The 19,698-nt window shown below is 40.6% G+C and overlaps 1 protein-coding gene across 4 annotated transcripts in view; it reads right to left on the bottom strand.

Annotated features, from left to right (window-relative positions):
- The window catches only part of LOC112397623 (solute carrier family 35 member F2), a 109,156-nt gene extending 90,173 nt beyond the window's left edge, over positions 1 to 18,983 (bottom strand). For all 4 annotated transcript variants that reach the window (XM_024741874.1, XM_024741873.1, XM_024741875.1 and 1 more), the window contains exon 1: positions 18,441 to 18,983. In XM_024741874.1, coding sequence (XP_024597642.1) covers positions 18,441 to 18,550 — 110 coding nt within the window. In that variant the 5' untranslated portion in view covers positions 18,551 to 18,983. The remainder of the gene's footprint in view (positions 1 to 18,440) is intronic.
- Between the last annotated feature and the right edge of the window lie 715 nt (positions 18,984 to 19,698).

Raw genomic sequence — 19,698 nt, 5'->3', positions numbered from 1 at the left:
AGCACATAGATTATCCAGTGTCTATTAGTAGAGTATTTTAAATTAGACTGGAAGGAAGCTAAAATATGATAGTTTTTCTTTATATAGTGAGTAGCAGCCTAGATGACCTGTTATATTCTTTCCTTATCTACATTTCTATGATTCAAAAATTTAGCCATTAGTGTATCATCTAATGCTAATAAGCATAAGTAGCTAGCAGTTTTGAAGAACACACATTCTGATGTAATAAAGGCATATTCAAAACTCAAAGTGGCCAAGCAAGCCAAATTTCAAAGAATAGAAAGGGCAGTAGTATATATTATTACCTCAAAAGGAAGGCAAGTAAGGAAAGGTAATTTTCTTTTTTCCCCATTGGATTATGCCTTACTCATTGTAGATGCTCAGTAAATATATACAGACTATTCACTGCAGCACTATTTATAATAGTACAAATCTAAAGAAAAAAACCTGTATGTCTAAAAATATTGTTGCAGGAAAGAAAGTGAGCACAAGAGGATGGTCATGTCCCTGGTGTCAGGCGAGTCCCTGGGATGGCTGCCAAGTGTGGGTTCTTAGCTTCACACAGGAAAGAATTCAAGAGTGAGCCATAGTAAAGTGACAGAAGGTTTATTCAGGGAGATACACCCTCCATAGACAGAGTGTGGGCCACCTCAGAAGATGACAGGCACTAGGGTATGCAGTTGTCAGTTTTTATAGGGGTGGATAATTTCATAGGCTAATGAGTGGGAGGATTATTCCAACTATTTTGGGGAAGAGGTGGGGATTTCCATGAATTGGGCCACTGCCCACTTTTTTACCTTTTATGGTCGGCCTCGGAACTGTCATGGCGCCTGTGGGTGTGTCATTTAGCTTGCTGATGTATTGCAATGAACATATACTGAGGTTCAAGGTCTAGTGGAAGTCAATCACCCATCATCTTGGACCCAGTTCGTTCTAAACGGTTTACATAGTGTCCTCAATGGCTGTCATTCTTTTAAAGGTTGTGCCCTGCCGCCTTCCTATCTCAGGGGACTAGCTTAATAAACACAAAGGAATACCGTGCGGCTATAAAAAGCAAAGTAAATATCTCTATACACTCTATAAAATGACGGCCAGGATATACTAAAAAAAGAACCAAATGAGGAGGAAAATGGGTATGGAATGCAAACATTTACCTATATTTGTTAGTATTTTTAAATGAAAACAGGTAACTTTTTACTGTTACCTATAGGTCAGGAGAGAGAAAAAGTAAGAGGTACATTATGTCTGAATATGCCTTGTTTTATAGATTTGTCTTAGGAGCCATGTATTTTACATAATTATAAAACAAAAATTAAATTTTTTAAAAAGCTACATATAAAATTAAAAACAAAATTTTAAATGAACTTAAGGATGTCTTAAGTTGGTGGCAAAACCAAATAGAAAGGAATTATTTCAAGCGACTTTAAAACACACTAATTTGACAGTACATTCCTAATAGAATATACCACAGAAACAATAAGAACTGTAAAATATCTTAAACTTTTTAGAGGTAGTGTTGATATTATTTTGAGACTGTGCATACTGTGGAATAAAGCAAACAAGAAATGATATTAATGTATTGATTTTGGGTACAGGAAAAAGGAGATGAAGATGTAAGACTGAAGAGGTTATATTAAAAACCCTATGGTTCTGAACTTTATTAAAAGTTAGAATTAACTCAAAGGGCAATCCCTCCCTTCCTATACAAATTATACCTCAGGGTAATGAGTTAATGACAGGGAGTTTGTAGAAATACTTATATAATAAATAAAAATGGAATGACAGAAATAGAATATCATTTTACAACCCCTAATAAAATAATAATCTAGGCAATTAAACTTGATAGCTCCGAATATAACAACAACAACAATAAGGACAACCAAACGTTATGCATCTCCTGAAGATAATACACAATATCTATGAAATAGTCTTGCCAAAAATGTAGGACCACAGGGTTTTTAACAGGGGTCCACTGATCAGGTCCATGAAAATATTCTGGGAAATATATGAACTTGGATGGTAAAAAAATACATCATAATACGTTCCCTTCGATTGTGAACGTGGGTAACAAACTGTAGAAGTATTAGCAGTACCTATGACTTTGCTGCCAAGGAATTCACAGATATTTTCATATCATATGACAACTGTTGCTGAAATTTCAAAATATCATCACTACTCCAAAATCATGGTAAAGACCCATTGTGAGATCTCGTTATTTAACGCGTTTTTTTTTAAAGAAGCACATATATTAACATCATAATATGTTTTTAATAGTTTAATACCTAAACAGATGTAATGTGTTTCCACTATAATCCTATATATTTTATTTTCTGCATTTAAAAACAGTATTCTGAGAAGGAAATACTGTACACCCACCAGAAAGATACAATCAGCAAAACTGAGAGTGTGGAAAACTCTCCATGACAAATGAACTGTTTCTTCAAAAATAAACTGCAAGAAAAAAAAGAGCCAAGAAACGAAAAAGACAACAAAAAAGAGCCAAGAGGAAGAGGAAACGTATAGAAGAAAAAGATGTAGATATAACAACCCGTTGAAATGCATGGGCCTTATGTGCATCTTGGTTTAAAAACACGATTTTTTCTTTTTTTTTTTTTTTTTTTTTTTGCGGTACGCGGGCCTCTCACTGCTGGGGCCTCTCCCGCCGCGGAGCACAGGCTCCGGACACACAGGCTCAGGGGCCATGGCTCACGGGCCCAGCCGCTCTGCGGCATGTGGGATCTTCCCGGACCGGGGCACGAACCCATGTCCCCTGCATCGGCAGGCGGACTCTCAACCACTGCGCCACCAGGGAAGCCCCTAAAAACACTATTTTTAAAATTAAGCTATAATTGGGGAAATCTGAACATGGACAAGATATATGATAGTAAGGAACTATTGTTAATTTTTAGGTGGAATAATGGTACTATGACTACGTTTCTTAAGCCCTTATCTTGCAGAGATCAATACTGAAATATTTATGAATGATATTATATGATGCTTGAGATCTACTTTAGTATAATCCAGAAGGGGTGAAGTGGAGCAGTGCAAATGAAATGAGTTGATAATTATTGGGTGATGAGTACATCACAGCAGGTAATAGTCTCTATTTTTATTTAAACGTTTCCATATTTTTTAAGCCTAACAGAACCCCCACATTTACCCATGATAAACCCAAACATCACATTTACTTACTTTCAGTTACCAACTAAGCATGGTAACACTCATTTTCTCTTGTTTATCAGAAGTTTTAGTGTCTGATTAGTTAAAAGAGAGAGAAGGAAAAATAAATTCATTATTACTTAACAAATGCAATTTACAGGAGTTTCAATATACATTAATTCCTGGCAGAGAAGTAATGAAAAGGGGTTTATAATGGAGGAAAACCCTAAAGATTGCTGATCTAATAAAATGTCTCACATTATACTCTACTTAGTATGTGTTTGGCTCCCCAGGTAGGTTGTAGGCTACTAAAAGGCAGAAACAATGTCCTATTCATCTTTGTTTATCCAGTATGTGAATCAATATGGGCAGGCTGAATTGCTGTAAAGGTAAAAAATGCCAGGAGAGAGGGTCTTCCCTGGTGGTGCAGTGGTTGAGAGTCCATCTGCCGAAGCAGGGCACACGGGTTCGTGGCCCGGTCCGCGAGCTTCCCACATGCTGCGGAGACGCTGAGCCTGTGCGCCCCGGAGCCTGTGCTCCGCAACGGGAGAGGCCCACGTACCGCAAAAAAAAAAAAAAAAAAAAAATCCTTTCTTTCTATGAAAACCTGTAAAGTGAAGGGACCAGAAGAGAACATAACATTAGAAGACTTCTTTGACTCCTCATTTTGAATCCTTGCGCTAATGTGGATTCACAGCTCACCTTTGCTTCTCCCCCAACCTTCTTATTACCTGCGATTCTCAGCTGACAATTCAAGGTTTCCAAACTGCTGACTTAAAGCTCCCTGGACTCGCCAATGGGGCATCCGTCATCATCAAATATTATTTATTTATTACATTCACACAAATGGACCCCATCAGAATACCTAACTTTATGTTTTTTATAGTGCCTCACAATTTACAAAAACTTCTCTCTACCCTCTTTGATTTTTGATCCATTTGACAGTGCTGTGGAGTTACAGACGAAGAAACCAAGACTGAGAGGTGAAATGGGTCACCTAACCGATGTTGTTCAAAAGTGGCAGAATTAGGTACAAAATACAAAACCCCAACACTAAGTAGAGTGCTTCTGCTAGCCCACCATGTTCCCTCCTACATGATTCTGTTAAAATAACTTCAAAGTAGAGGATTAATCTCTTCTTTTTTTCCTATAACCAAATGTTTGATGACAATGGATGAGGCTGCAAAAATACAGGTTGGTGCCATCTCTCTATATAAATGCCTGACTTCTTATGTGATCATTGAATATGTCTTCAATATTATATTTCCCCATATTTTTATAATAGATAAAATATTCCATAATAACTGCAGACTGGGTTTGCATAGAATTAAATCAGTTATCATAGAATTATGATTATTTTACATTTTACTTGGAATTTTGTATATAAATATATCCTAACACACACCAAGCAATTTAATAAATACTATGCACACTACTGAAGTATATAACCTTCTGCAATACCTGGCAACTTTCATCATCACAGTATCATCCCACAGCCAATAAAAGAGAAGGCTACCAATATCAAGCCCTCTAGAAAATCAGAGTTAAGCAGAAACACACACACACACTCATCCTCACACAAATAGAGAAGTGTGGAGAGAGAAAAGCATTTGAGGTATTTGAAGGTAACTGCACCTGTGGAGTAGAAAGCTGCAGCTTGTTCAAGGGAGATGATCTCAGGGATGATCAAATCAAGTTAATAACTGTGTCTTTTTTCAGAAGAGGGGTAGCCTTTGCAGTAGTACACCACTCCTACCTAGAAACTGCTTAGTGGAAATAGTCCACAAGGCAGGCAATTGCAATAACCCATGGTGACCTTTATTACCATCTTCTTAATGGTATCCTTTTCAATTCAGCAAATATTTTTTTAGTTCCTGACAGTATGTCAGGCTCTGGGAATATAGAAAAATAATAGATAGAGAGCCTGCCTTCATGAAATTCACAACACAGCAGTGAAGAAAAACAGTAAAGAAACAATTGGGATGGGACCTAACCTAATTTGAGATTTCATGCAAGGCTTTCCTCATGAAGTGATATTTCATCTGACACAAAGAATGAAGTCAAGTTGCTCAGGTTAACAGAAAGGGAATAGGAACTGCTGTTCTGTTACCCGAAAACTGGGTTCACTTCTTAGTGGGTGTTGAGCTAAAAAACACTGCCAAGCCAAAGAGTGGGAGAAGGAAGGATTTATTACTTGCAGCAAGTAAGAACAACAGGTATCTTTCCCAAAGCAGTGTCTCCCCAACAGCAAAATTGGGGAAGTCTGAAGCTGAGGGTATATGCATATTCATGAAGGGGCTTGAGCAGAGAAGAATTCAGCATAGAATTAGGACAAAGGTTGACAGAGTCCAAGCTTTAGTTGACCGAAATCTCGTGGGTCAGAAAAGCTCAACATCATCATTCCTTAGGTTCCAGCTGCACTGGGCAGGGGGTGGGGTTGGGGGGCTCAATTCTGTAAAACAGCCCAAGAATGTGCTTCAGGCTATCTTTACCATTGAAACAGAACTGAGAGCCTTTATAACTGATTTATTCTTTGCTACTGTTACTTCTCTTGCCTAAGAACTCATTTGTTTTTTTGTTCCCTTAAGATCACTAATTACTGAGACCTGTTCAAGGGCATTGTGTTCAGGCTTAGATCACAAAATGGCTTAGGTCTTTCTCTAATGTCAAGAAAGCCATGCCTGGTTCTCTTTCTCCAGGGTCCCCCTACCCTATCCGCTTATAGGGTCTCAGCAGAGAGAATGGTACTGTGAATTCTCCAGCATGCCTGGAGCCTAGAGATGCAGCTCATCCAAAGAAATTAGCAGCTACCAAATCTCTTTCAAACCTGTGGTACAACCTGAAAAGAGTACCAATTCTTGGTTGGTTATTTCAAACACTGACCATGTGCAGAAGGTGTGGGTTAGATGAGCTGAGAAAAGGTTTAAAAAAGGTTTCCTTGACATTTTATGAATTATTGCTTACATTTTTACCAGCATCCAGGTGGTATTTGTGCTCTAAAGCTGTTTTTTTTTTTTTTTTTTGGAACTAATTTTAGACTCTATCACCAAGTGTAGTAGGCAGAATGATGTCTCCCCAAAACTGTCCATGTCCTAGTACCCTGGAACCTGTGAATAGTTCACCTTAAATAGTGTGATATTATGATATAAGAAATACATATTTTAGTCTTGTTTTCTGGCCAGATCTTAAAACCCTTGTAATTTTCTAAATGATAAGAGTGAAAAGAGCACCTTTTTTTGTTTGTTTGTTTGTCCCCAATTCCTGAAATAGCTGCAGAGTGATAAAGGTGAAAGAATCATCTTTTGTTATTCATAACAGGCCCTCTTCAACCATACCAGAGTTTATGTTAATAATATGACTTTAAGAAAGCCCATAAGGATGGAGGACTGGCTGCCAAGGGAACCAGCCAGTGATTAGAGGGCTGGAACTTTCAGCTCCACCCCCAGGGAGGGGAGAGGGGCTGGAGGCTGAGTTAATCACTAATGACCAATGAGTTAATCACTCGTGCCTACATAACGAAGCATTCATAAAAACCCTAACCAAGGTTTTCAGAGATCTTCCAGGTCAGTGAACACACTGAGGTGCTGGGAGGGTGATGTACCTGGAGAGGGCATGGAAGCTCCATGTCCCCTCCTCCATAGCTTGCCCTATGCATTTCTTCTATCTTACTGTTCCTGAGTTGTATCTTTTTATAATAAACTGGTAATCTTCTTGAGTCCTGTGAACCACTCTAGCAAATTATCAAACCCGAGGAGGAGGTTATGGGAATCTCTGATTTATAGCTGGTTGATCAGAAGTACAAGGTGACAACCTGGGACTTGTGAGTGGTGTCTGAAATGGGAGGTTGGGGGACGGGGGCAATCTTTTGGGACTGAGTCCTTAACCTGCATCATCTGCACTAGCTCCAAATAGTGTCATAACTAAATTGTAGGACACCCAATTTGTGTCTGGAGAGTTGAAGAATCGGTTGATGTGAGAAAACCACGCACCCCCACCCTGACATTTGTTGTCAGAAGTTTTTTTCCTTTTACATGGCAAAAGGGACTTTGCAGATGTGATTATGGTTAAGTACATTGAGATGAGTCCTTAAAAGGAAGAATCTTTCCCATCTGTGGTTGAGGAAGGTATGACTACAGAAGAAAAGTCAGAGAGATGCAAAGTGGCTGGCTTTGAAGCTGGGGAAGGGGCCAAAGGCCAAGGAATGCAGGTATCCTCTAGAAACTGAAAAAGGAAAAGAAATCCACTCTCCCTAGAGCCTCCAGAAAAGAACAAAACCCTGCTGACACCTTGCTTTTAGCCCAGTGAGACCTGTGTTAGATTTCTGCCCTAAGGAACTGTAAGATAATAAATTTGTATTGTTTTCAGTTACTAAATTTGTGGTAATTTGTTATGACAGCACTAGAAAACTAATACACCAAGTCAACTTAGTTGCATATGACACTTAAAATCATACTTGAATCATAATATTATTTAACTATTTACATTAATCTCAATGAATGGCCTTAGTAACAAGATAATCACATCAAGTAAAAAGCCTATTAAGTAACTTCAGACAAAGTTGATCAGGAGCCATCCTGGATTAAAACACTTTCATCCTTTGCTGGGAAAAAAATGAAACCATGCCGTCAAGACAGAAACTACCAAACTAGATTTATTCAAACCAACAAAAGTAAAAATTGGAAATCCAGTGATTTCCTTACATATTATGTCCTGCATGATTCCTAGGTAGGCAAGAATACAAGGGAAACATTAATACTCACTGTCTATACAATAAAAGGGAGACAAGTGTCAGTCACTGTATTGAGCTTTTACATATATTATCTTACTGGATTTTCATACAAACCTAAAATGTAGGCAAAATTTTGCAAAAGTTCAAAGTTTTTTAACCAAGTTGATATGACACACAGATAGTAACACTAGATTAAAATCCAAACAAGATTCTAAAGACCATGTTCTTTCCATTCCTCTATGCTAAGAAAATGAAATAATTGTGGGAAGAAAGATAGTAAGAAGGGTGCCCAGTTCCAGAATGATGTCCTCTCAACTCCTACGGCATTTGCATTGTAACTTTCCTTCCCATTTTCTACATCCTGTCTGTAGTGTTTTATATGCCTGTTGTATTTATTTGTTTTACTAGATTATAAATGCAGAAACTGTCATGGATATTTTTGTGCCTCCCCCTTATATACATATCCACACAATATCTAGTACTGTTATTATTGTTGTTGTTACTATTGTTACCATTACTATTATTACTGTTACCACTGTTATTGTTTACAGTAGTAATAACAATATCTGACCCTTGTTGAGTGCACATTATGTACAAAGCACTGTTCTAACAATTTCAGTTTCATAATCCTAATGCATTTAATCCTCCCAACAATCCTAAAGGTAGGTACTATTTTTTTTTTTTCTGTCCACGCCATGCAGCATGTGGGATCTTAGTTGCCCAACCAGGGATCCAACCCGTGCCCCCTGCAGTGGAAGCATGGAGTCTTAACCACTGGACCACCAGGGAAGTCCCAGGTAGGTACTACTTTTATAGCTCTTTATAGATAAAGAAACTGAGGCACAAGACATTAAGCAACTTGCCCAATATCACACAGCTAGTAAGTGGTAGAACCTGGAGAGCAACCCAAGCAGTGTGGCTCATAATCATTGTTATATTGGAAGTACAGTAGCCCCCTCCCCTTTATCCATGAGGGATACATTCCAAGAACCCCAGTGGAAGCCCAAAAATGTGGATAGTACTAAACCCTATATATGCTATGTTTTTTCCTATACCTACATACCTATGATAAAGTTTAATTTATAAATGAGGTTAACAACAGTAGCTAATAGAATAGAGCAATCACAACAATATACTGTTATAAAAGTTATGTGAATGTGATCCTTCTCAGAATATCTTATGGTACAAATTTAATGCCTTTAATGCCTTTTCCATCTTAACTGAGCATTTATTACACACTGTGGCTGTAACTTTTGCAGTTTAAGGTGCTGCAGCAACACTAGCACACATTTCTTTTTCCTTCTTCACAACTTCACATCTAGATTTGTTCTTACCATATATCTTAGCAACCTCAGCTGACAATTTTTTTCCTTATTAAGTAGAGAACTTTCACCTTTTCAATTAAAGAAAACACTTTATGGCTTCTCTGTAGTATATCCAAATTGCCAACATCACTACTCTTTCATTTGGGGGTCATTTTTAAGTAAAGTAATTGTGATTTGAACACAAGAACAGTCAATCTGATAACCAAGATGCTACAAGTGACTAATGGGCAGGACACGCAGGACAAAGGGATGATTCAAGTCCCAGGTGGGATGGAGCAGACGGCACGGGATTTCATCATGCTGCTCAGAGCAGCACGCAATTTAGAACTTATGAATTGTCTATTTCTGGAATTTCCATTTAATATTTTCAGACCTCAGTTGACCACGTGTTACTGAAACTGAGGACAGTGGGGATACTACTTGCATTTATTATGAACTCAAAAATCCTTTATTATTATCCTAACAAAAGTGAGGTGGCTTAATAAAAATAACTGTGTGTCAGGTGCCATACTAAGTGCTTATATATGTTGTTTCATTTAAATCTCACAAAAACTTTTGTAAGAAAGGGATTACAAGTACAATTGAATAGGTGAGAAACTGAGTTTTAGCTGTTCAGTTTGTATTTTCTCATGCTACACACTGCCTCCCTGATAAGAACAAAAATAAAATATACAATATTGAGGATTATAATACCATACAGGGAGACCAACTGATACAAATTACCTTGCATCTCTAACAATGGGCATTAACACACTCGTTTGATTATATGTTCTACAATTAATTATTTTAATAAGGGGTGTTCTAATGAAAATAAGATGACATAAAATCTATTTATGATATCCTCCCTCTGTCCTCCAATTTTTGATTGGCTGAAATGAGAAAGTCTGAAACACATATTCAACTCACCTATTCTCTTTGGACACAGGTCAGAGAAACTTGAGTCCTACAGCCTACAAGAGGGGAGGGGGCAGCACTAAACAGTGGGCAACATGTAGAGGATATGGCCTCTACCTCCAGGATTCTCCCTCTCCCCAGACTCCTGTGCGAGAATTCTAAGAGGGGCACCAATGTGAACACCCTCCAATCAAAATGACAGCAAGGAAATGGTGAAAGGAGGATTCAGGATGGTGATTACCTTTGGTTGGGGAAGAAGGGATATGAAGGAGGAGATGACTAATAGGTAGATTAAAATTACCTTTAAGGCTGGTTGTAGGTATACAGGAACTTACTGCACAAAAAAAAATTAACTTATTCATGGGCCAACAACGAAAGGGTGTCATGAGCCAGGGATTATGATTAATCCACTTCTGTGCAACTGGAATCTAAAAAATAAATTAAATGATGCCCCAGAAAGAGCATTATATTTATCGTGTGACTTTATATACTCTCTGGCCCCCCAAGGCGATACAAATAACCCAGAGCAAAAACCCTAGGGGGTAAATTTTCCAAGTCCTTTTTTTTCTGTTTATTGCCCAGCTCATAGGAGGCAGGGTCACCACACTGGTTAGTAGCACAGGCTCTGTGGCCAGACTGACTTGGTGGAGGAGATGAAACCTGGTTGCTTTCCTTACTACTGTGTGACTAATCCTGTTAGGGAATACGATTTAACCTCTCAGTGCCTCAGCTTCCAAATGTGTCCGGTAGGCTGGCAATGATAGTATAATACTTACTGCAGAGTATTATTGTAAGGATTACATGAGTTAATCCACATGAGGTGCTGGAATAGTGAAGTTGCTCTAGGTATACTAAGTAAACTTTACTCAACAAAGATTGGCTTTTATTATTTTTTTTATCTCTGGCTTGATACCACAGTGAAAAGCTTAAGAAATATTCTCCTAAACTCTTTTGCTCAGTACTCCTCTGGGAAGCTCTAAGCTTCAAGCTCTCAATAATACTAGCTTCAAACTCTCAGTAGGATTTGTTGGATTAAAAAAACTGAGTTAAAACGTTCCTTAAATACTCTGGTTTCCAAGAAATGACTAGAAAGAAGTTTGGGACTCAAAGGTGGTTTTTCATGGAATCTTTCTCTGCATCATTAGCATAAATAACCAAGTTTTTGTGACATATTACTTATCTGATGACTTTAATTAACATAGACTCCTGTAACCATCCAAAAAAATGTCCCAAAATTTGTGGACTTAAAGTTTTTATAATTTATTAAAATAAAAACCATTTAAATCTTTATACAGGGCCTATTTATACTTTCACTACGAGCAATTCTAAGAAACGGGGTTACCTGGTTTCTACAGCGTTAACAGGTTAGAAGTCATAATTTAGTAAGAATGCAGACTTTCAGAGATATGCTCAGTAATACAGAAAAAAAATCATGTGTGAAAACTGTCAGAAAGAAGTCAGAAAAAAATAAGACAAGAAATTAACCTCTGATCATATTACAACCACTCAGAATAATAATTTTAATCATCATAATCATCATAATGGGGCTTCCCTGGTGGCGCAGTGGTCGAGAGTCCGCCTGCCGATGCAGGGGAGACAGGTTCATGCCCCAGTCTGGGAAGATCCCACATGCTGCAGAGCGGCTAGGTCCGTGAGCCATGGCCACTGAGCCTGTGTGTCCGGAGCCTGTGCTCCGCAACGGGAGAGGCCACACCAGTGAGAGGCCCGCGTTCCGCAAAAAAAAAATAAATAAATAAATCATCATAATGATGATCCTGAATCATGAAGAAAAGGTGATATGTTGAATGCACTTTGTTTATTAAAAGGCAAGTAGTCTCATATATCTGTTTTAAATATACCATGAAGACTTCTAAATAATGGGTTTTTTCCCCTTGGTAAAATCTCCAGGATTAGTTGCAAATGGACCCACTAAGTAATTCAATGGGTTGGCCTACCCTAGAAAGTTGTTTGATACAAACTAATTAAATGTTGAAGAACTGCTGCCCAAAATTATGAATAAATTAATTAACAGAAGTGAGTAATCCATTACATAAACAGTGTCATTTTAATTGGGTTTAAAAGTAAATTTTAATACTTTAAAAGAGTGGGTCATAAGTTTTCTGTAAAATTCACCTGCATGAAATGATTCATTTTCTCTGATGTTCCTCAGTAAATAATAATATAAGGAAGCTTTATAACTTTTTAACAAACTTACCAAAACTTATATACACAAGCAGTTACCTTGAGAGCCAGTTCGCTTCTTCCACGCTATGGCTAGTGAAAATTACCTTTTTTGTCATAATATGGTAAATGTAACGAGTTAGGAAACAGGTAACTGAAGGGCATAGAGGAAGGGCATCCAACAGAGTACAGCAAGGAGCCAGGGAAGAAGACTGCCTGACTTGATGCTGTCTACAAAGAGTCTTTAAGCAGCCATGAGGTCGGATAGGAAAGCATTCAAGGAGGGAGGTACAGGTGTAAAGATGCAGACAGCAAGGGACTCAGAGGCATGCCGTTATTGCTGGGCCGCCACATGAGAGATGGATGTTCTGGGAGATAAACTTGGAGAGGGAAGAGGGCCAATGATAGGGGGCCTTACAGTTCACGTCAAGAACCTTGAGTTCTCACAAAAGGACAAATATTGAATGATTCCACTTATATAAGAGATCTAGAATAGTCAAATTTGTAGACAGAAAGTAGGATGGTGGTTACCAGGGGCTGAGGGGAGAGGGGGATGCAGAGTTAGTGTTTACAAAGGTTCAGAGTTTCTGTCTGGAATAATAAATTCTGGAAATGGAGAGCAGTGATGGTTGCACAACGTTGTGAATGTACTTAATGTCACTTAAAATGCTTAAAATGGTAAATTTTATGTTATATATTTTTTACCATAATAAAAACCACTAAAAATATAATAACTGTGTTCAGGTAAAGAAGAAAATGAAGGAGGGAGGAGGGGAACAACAGCCAGAAGCAGTAGCAACAGCCACAGCTTGAGCTCCATCCAGTAACCAGTGGCTCTCAGTCTTGTTTTAGCTGCAGAATCCTTTCTTCAAACATCTTGCACAGAAGCCCAACTATAAACCAGGCAAAGCAACAGACTGGTGAGGGCCAGAGGCCAGCCCAGGAGCCACCAGCTTCTGTTTCCTAACTTGCCCCCATAATGGACCCAGAGGAGCCTCCAGGGAACCCCAAGAGCTCCCTCAATTTGCAAACCACTGATGCAGGTGATGGGAGGAAGCCAAAAGGTTTCAGCCCACACATGATGCAGTGAGATTTCTGAGATAGTACTGTAAAACAGTCTGGTTTGGAATCAAATGAAACTATTTCAACTCTGCCTCTCACTAACCATGTGCCCTCAGGCAAGTTACTTCTATGCTATAAAGGGACTAAAAAAACTTTTTATAAGGACCGATGAAATGTTAGTAGGATACCTTGATAGGTGGTAAATTCTCATTTGATGGCAGCTATTGGTACCCTTTAATTTTATTTGACATTACTCTGGTTCCTGTGAAATAAGATGATTTAGGGTAGGTGGAGGCATGGATGGAAGCTACGACAAAAGTCCAAGTAATGATAAAGGCCTAAACTGAAGTAGTGATAATAAGGATTGGAGGGGAAGGTGGACTCCAGAAATATTCTGGAAATGCTGTCAAGATGGGAAATAAGCACTGGCAGCCATCTCATATTCCTCCAAATCAACCTGAAGAAAGGAGCACAGATAAGCAGGAATAACCCAAAGGTTATTCCTAGAACTGGTCTGGGGGAGGGACAGGACTATACCCGGGGCACAGAACAGCCAGAGGCCAAGTGGAAGGCTTTTAATGTCAACCCTTACCTCTCCCCTACATTGTATTACTGCCTATCCCTTTAACAACTTCCTGCAGTGTTGAGAAGTTAAAAAGGTTCAGGCTTTCTAGCCAGGAGCCATTCCTCCACCCACCGCCCTCCAAGCTCCTAGGGCTAATGGGTTACAACCTAGAGATACTGCCTCCTCCTTCTTCCAGAGCAGCTGGTGATAAAGCCGTGGTCACAGAACAGCCTGATGGAGGGGTGCCAAACAAAAGCAATCAACAGTGGTTTTGTAATGCCCAAGCATTCTCCATTCTGGGATTCATCCCCTCCCTTCTACTTAAAGCCACCTGGAGGGACTTGGCCAGGCCTGGCCATTGACTCTTCCCCAGTACACAAGGGGACATGTATGAGAATGCTCATCAGTGTTGTTTGTGGCTGGGAGTTGGAAACTATCTTGAGTGTCCATCACTGAAGGACCATGGAACCACAGATAGTTAGAAACAACAGGCTAGATCAGTGATTCTCAACCAGGGTCATTTTGTCCCCCAGGAAACATCTGACAATGTCTGGAAAGATTTTTGATTATCACAACTCAGAGGTAAGGAGGTGGAGAGAGTGCTATACTAGAGGGTAGAGGCCAGGGATACTGCTACATCCCACAGTGTACAGGCCAGCCCCCAGAGCAAAGAATTATTTGACCCAAAATGTCAGTAAGGCTGAGATTGAAAAACGATGGAGTAGAGGAACAAAACATGACTGGGTCATAAACATATAGTGCTGAATAGAAAATTTTTTTAAAGAGATGTGATCTATTATAAAATTCCTATTTGGAATTAAGGATTCATATAGTCACATCTGGTATTCATTGTGTATGTATTTGCAAGGTAAGCACTACACTTGGCAGAGAATACAATAGTGACCAAAACTAGATTGGATTCCTTACCTCCTGAAGTCTAGTAGAAGAGGCAGATATTAATTAATCTTGCAAATTTAAAGGGGAAGGGAGAAGATATTTTGGAGACTGGTAGGATCTAGAGCTCCCTAATCCCTCACTTGCAAGGCCACAGAAAGTTCTTCAATTTACAGTACCTTTCAGGAGGGCTACATATCGGCTTAGGATTGTGTTGTGCACACAGTGAGTGCTCAATAGATGTTTGTTGAGTGAATAGATGAAGGCTGTACAGTTAAACACCACTAAATGACTCCTTCCAAATTTCTGCGCCTTAACCTTTGAAATGAGGAAACCAAACAGAAAAGAAGAACCAAAGGGCCAGGCCCTTTACTAGACAGTAACAAGGAGTACACATGTAGACTGACCAAATACTATTGTTCATTCCTCCTCAAGACTGTGCCCCCCTCAAACCAAGCTATTTGCAGTTCCTTGAGGAAAATACTCTTTGGCATCTCTAAGCCTGGACTGTCCTTCCTCACCTAGTCCACCTGGAAAACTCATTCATGCTTCAAATTCCCGATCACCTTCTCTGTCGAGCTCCCTCATGCTGGTGGACATGATCTCTGGCCTACTTTGTGCCATCTGTACTTTGTGCTCACCTCTACAGTACTTATCATAACTTCTTTTTTTTATGATGTTTTTATCATAACTTCTTACCATAATTTGATCATGAGTTCTCTGGGAACAGGAACTATATCCTATTCATCTTAATAGCACAGAGACTAGTCTAGAACCTTGAACATCATAAATGCTCAAGTTTTATCGAATGAAAGACTGAATGAATGAATACATGTCCTGCACTGTACTATGAAAAGAATGGGATAAAACCTATGCCCTCAAAAAGCTTACCATCTATTTGATGGGAAAAGGACAAATATGTGAAATAATAATTAACAATTTTTGCTAGAGATATAAATTTGATAGTCATTATAATAAACATGCATTTTTTCATATTTGAATTAGAGTATACATTAGGATATAATCTGTTAGATAGTATCCATACGATTAAATAAATATCCTCAGGTATTCCTGGAAATCCATATCCTCCTATCGTAGTATTTGTCATTTGAGTTGATAGCAATAAGTGACAAAAGCTGAAATTACAAGCAGAATCTGCTTGGAAACATAGAGTGCTCATTATCATGAATGCCTGGCATGTAGTGGGTCCTCAATAAATTTTTATTGAACGAGTGACCTGATATTCTTAATCATAGAGAAAAAGTTATCTGTCTACTACTGAGGCAGGCATATCAGAAGTTGGTGTTACCTAGAATATATCCCTCTCATAATGAAAACAGAACCAGCTCAAGGTCCTAAACTTTTCTTCTGTTATTTAGTACCCAGTTGCCAAAAGAGGTATTATTGCCCCCTTTCGGTAAAACGAGTAGAAACCAGTTGTGTGGTCACAAACTATTCCTTTATATCCTATCCATATAGTGATAACACATCTACTTACCAACCTCTCTCCATCCCATAACAGTTAGGGATTCATGGAGCTAAACTCAAATTTAGGGGATGAGTTTTAATACTGAGAGTATTAAATCTCCACAATTTAAAATACTGAATATAAGAAGTCCTGGATATCAGGTAAACTGCATTTTTCTGATTGCTGGGTTAGACAAGGAGAAACTGCAAACAAGAATTCATGTTTGGATGGTTGCCAGAGGTAGGACTGAAAATCTTAATGAACAAAAGAGCTCAGCCAACCAAAAAAAAAGCTCCAGCCCAAGACCCTCAGAATAAAGATCAATAAAGGGAAGACTGTAGAGAGTATGGCAGAATGGAAAGGAAGCCTCAAGAACCTTAGTCATCCCTCATTCATTCATTTATGGGGTTGTGGGAAATACAAAAATTTTAAAGACTTGATTTCTGCTGTTAAGGACTTCGTCCATCAGGAATGCAAGATACACATAAATAGCTATCAGACAGGGAAGAAAGTAAAAATCCATAAGGGAGGCACAAAGAAAGTCTGTTCAGAGACAGAAGAAATCTTCTATCTAGGAAGCTATCAGATGTTCCTGGTAAAACATACCAGATTTTGAAAATATTAGAGCATTAGGAAAAAACAATTATTGCTAATCCTTGTTATGTCTTGCTCAACTAATCCACCATATTGTCTGTCTCCTCATCAGGGTTGCTTGTCATCTCCTGAAGCAACACCACATCTTCCTATCACCCAGGAATGGAAGGCTGATGGTGGGTGTAAACTAACCCATGCATAGTACCATGAACAAGGCTGTCTGCCACTCCTGCGTAATCAGCCACTTAATCTCCACAATAACCCAACAAGGTAGGTACTCTTATTATCCCCATTCTACAAGTAAGAAAAGTGGGGCACAGAGAAGTTAAGTGACTTGCCCAAGGTCACCTAGCTGGTAAGTGGCACAAAAACAGGATTTGAGTCCAGAATCTGTACCCTTAGACATTACACTACACTGCCTCCCAGCTGAGAACTTATGGCTAAATTTATCAGACATACTGTATATAGCTGGATAATACAAGGTGATTTTTGGCCCTTTAAACACACACAGCTATTTAAAACTTATTTACATGAAAAAATACATACACCATTATTGATCTAGTTTTGAATATAGTATGACTTTTTAAGACAGTTTTCACAACCTTTAATGGAAAATTCACTTTGTTAATCTTAAAAAAAAAAAAAGGGTGCCAGAGGCCAGGAGTACTTAAGCCCAGTTTAGACTGGGGCTGGCAGGCGCCACCCTTACAGGTCATCGCATGGCCTTCGGGAAATTGCTTAGCCTTCTTTGTTTCTCCATCAGCAAAGCAGGGATAACAACAGTGCCATCTCATAAAATGGTATGGATTAAATGATAGTATCCATATAAATCGCTAAGCACAGTACGTGACATAGTGAATGCTCAGTGAACGTTCGCTTTCATTATTTAGATCCTGAGTTATCTGTATTTCCAGGATGCGAGTCGTCCAGTAACCACAGAAATGCTTTCCCTGTCCCAGAGTCTCTGCCGATCCCTTGAGCACATTTCTCTCTATTTTCCACGTAACACAGTGACAAGAGAAGCAGGCTTCCCTGGACTTCAGACCCGAAGGTGGCTACGTCGCCTCGCTCTGCCCGGGAAAGAGGCAGGCTCTGGATTTCCTCGGGGCGGAACCACAAAACTCAACCCAGACTTCTCACTTGGGTGAACTCAACTGTTAGTGAGGGATCACCCGCCCACTCTGCCGGGCTCCGCAGCAGGGAATGTGGGCACCGGCGGCAGGAAGAGGAGCTCACCCACCTACCAAGCCCGAGACTGGGCACCCCTCCTTCACAGCATCCCTGGGGACTTCGTCCCCTCCCCGCTGGGAGGCCACTGGGGATTGACCTAACAATGCCAAGACAGTGAATTTCCCCTCAAATCCTCTGAAATACTTCCCCACGATTTCTAAGAGGGAGTCAAGGGAGGGACGCCAAGAGCTTCATAAAGCCAGTAAACAGCTACATCCCTGCAGCACATGTTCAGCCGCCTGAACCAGCACCCCAGTGCTTGCCGCCGCCACTTGCGAACCCGGGAGCTCCCAGCAGCGCCCGCCGCCCAGCCGGTCGCCGTGCGCGGCCTCCACTCACCAGGTGAAGAGTTTGCCCTTGATCCGGAGCAGCAGGCTGGCGGACTCGCCCGCTGCTCCCTGCGCGTGCGGCTGCGGGCGGTCGGATCCCGCCGGCGAGGTGGCCTCCATGAGAGCCCCGTGGTCTCCGGCACCCGGAACCCCTAGACGTGCCGGGTCCCGGAAGACGGGAGGCGGTGCCTGTGCTGCCGGTGGGGGCTCGGCTCGGCCAGTGAGTCCGCGCTGCCGGGTTCGCTCGCGTCCTTCTCACACCGCGGCCGGCGGGCTCCTTCTGCGGTAAATCATTAACTGTCAAGCCCCTAGGGCCAGACAACACATTTGCAGATTGCAACCTGGCACCTCGGGGGGCCAGGAGGAGGAGGAGAAAGGGCGCTTTTTTTTTTTTCCACCTTGGCAGTCGAGCTTCACTGTTGGTTGACACCCAATATGCATTTCAAGTTCTTATGGTCCCTTACTTAAAATCAGCAAATGAGGTGAATTGTTGGGAGCCAAGAAGTTTTCGCCATTAGAAGATGTCCGACATCCTGCTTCTCTTCCTGCTTAATGAGATAAAAGCCCGCGCCTAAAACGAAAGCCCGCGCACGCAGCACCAATGATAATTTGCCAAGTACTTCCCTTATTCTGGATCCCGCCCCCCTTTCTCTGTACTGTATAAATACAGCTACTGCAGCAATAAAAGTTTGAGGCTTGATCAGGATTCTGTCTTGCCTCCATTCTTTCGCGTCTCCTGCCCCTTCTTCCCTTTTCAACCCCTACAGGTTCCTCCTCGGACTCACAAGGATTTGTCCTGCTGGTCGGGACTCCCGGGGACGCCCGGGGCCGTGCACAATTGGCGCCCAACGTGGGGCCCGAGGAACGGATCCTAACGGAGGTAGCACGCTTACGAACGCCTGGCCAGGCACCCACTGAGCCGCCGCGAGAGTTAACTCGAAAGTGCAGCTTGAATAGGTCCCCGGAGGACTGGCCGCCCTTCGGCAGTTGTGACCTGAGAATAAGGTAAGCGGAGCTATAAATTAACCCCTACAGGTTCCTCCTCGGACTCACAAGGATTTGTCCTGCTGGTCGGGACTCCCGGGGACGCCCGGGGCCGTGCACAGTGAATCGAGGTTATGCCAGCGTGTACTAACTTAAGAAGCAGTGATTTAGCTACTGCCTGACCTTTGCTAACTGGGAAGGTACGGCTGACCCCTCTCTTGACCTAGTCTCCCTCCCTCTGACTAACTTATAAAAGATATTTCCCATCTAATAGAACTGAAGAC

The sequence above is a fragment of the Neophocaena asiaeorientalis genome, unplaced genomic scaffold (genome assembly GCF_003031525.2).
Source record: "Neophocaena asiaeorientalis asiaeorientalis breed wild unplaced genomic scaffold, Neophocaena_asiaeorientalis_V1.1 scaffold389, whole genome shotgun sequence".
NCBI classification, from domain to species: Eukaryota; Metazoa; Chordata; class Mammalia; order Artiodactyla; family Phocoenidae; genus Neophocaena; species Neophocaena asiaeorientalis.
This window is presented reverse-complemented; position numbering and strand designations above follow the sequence as displayed.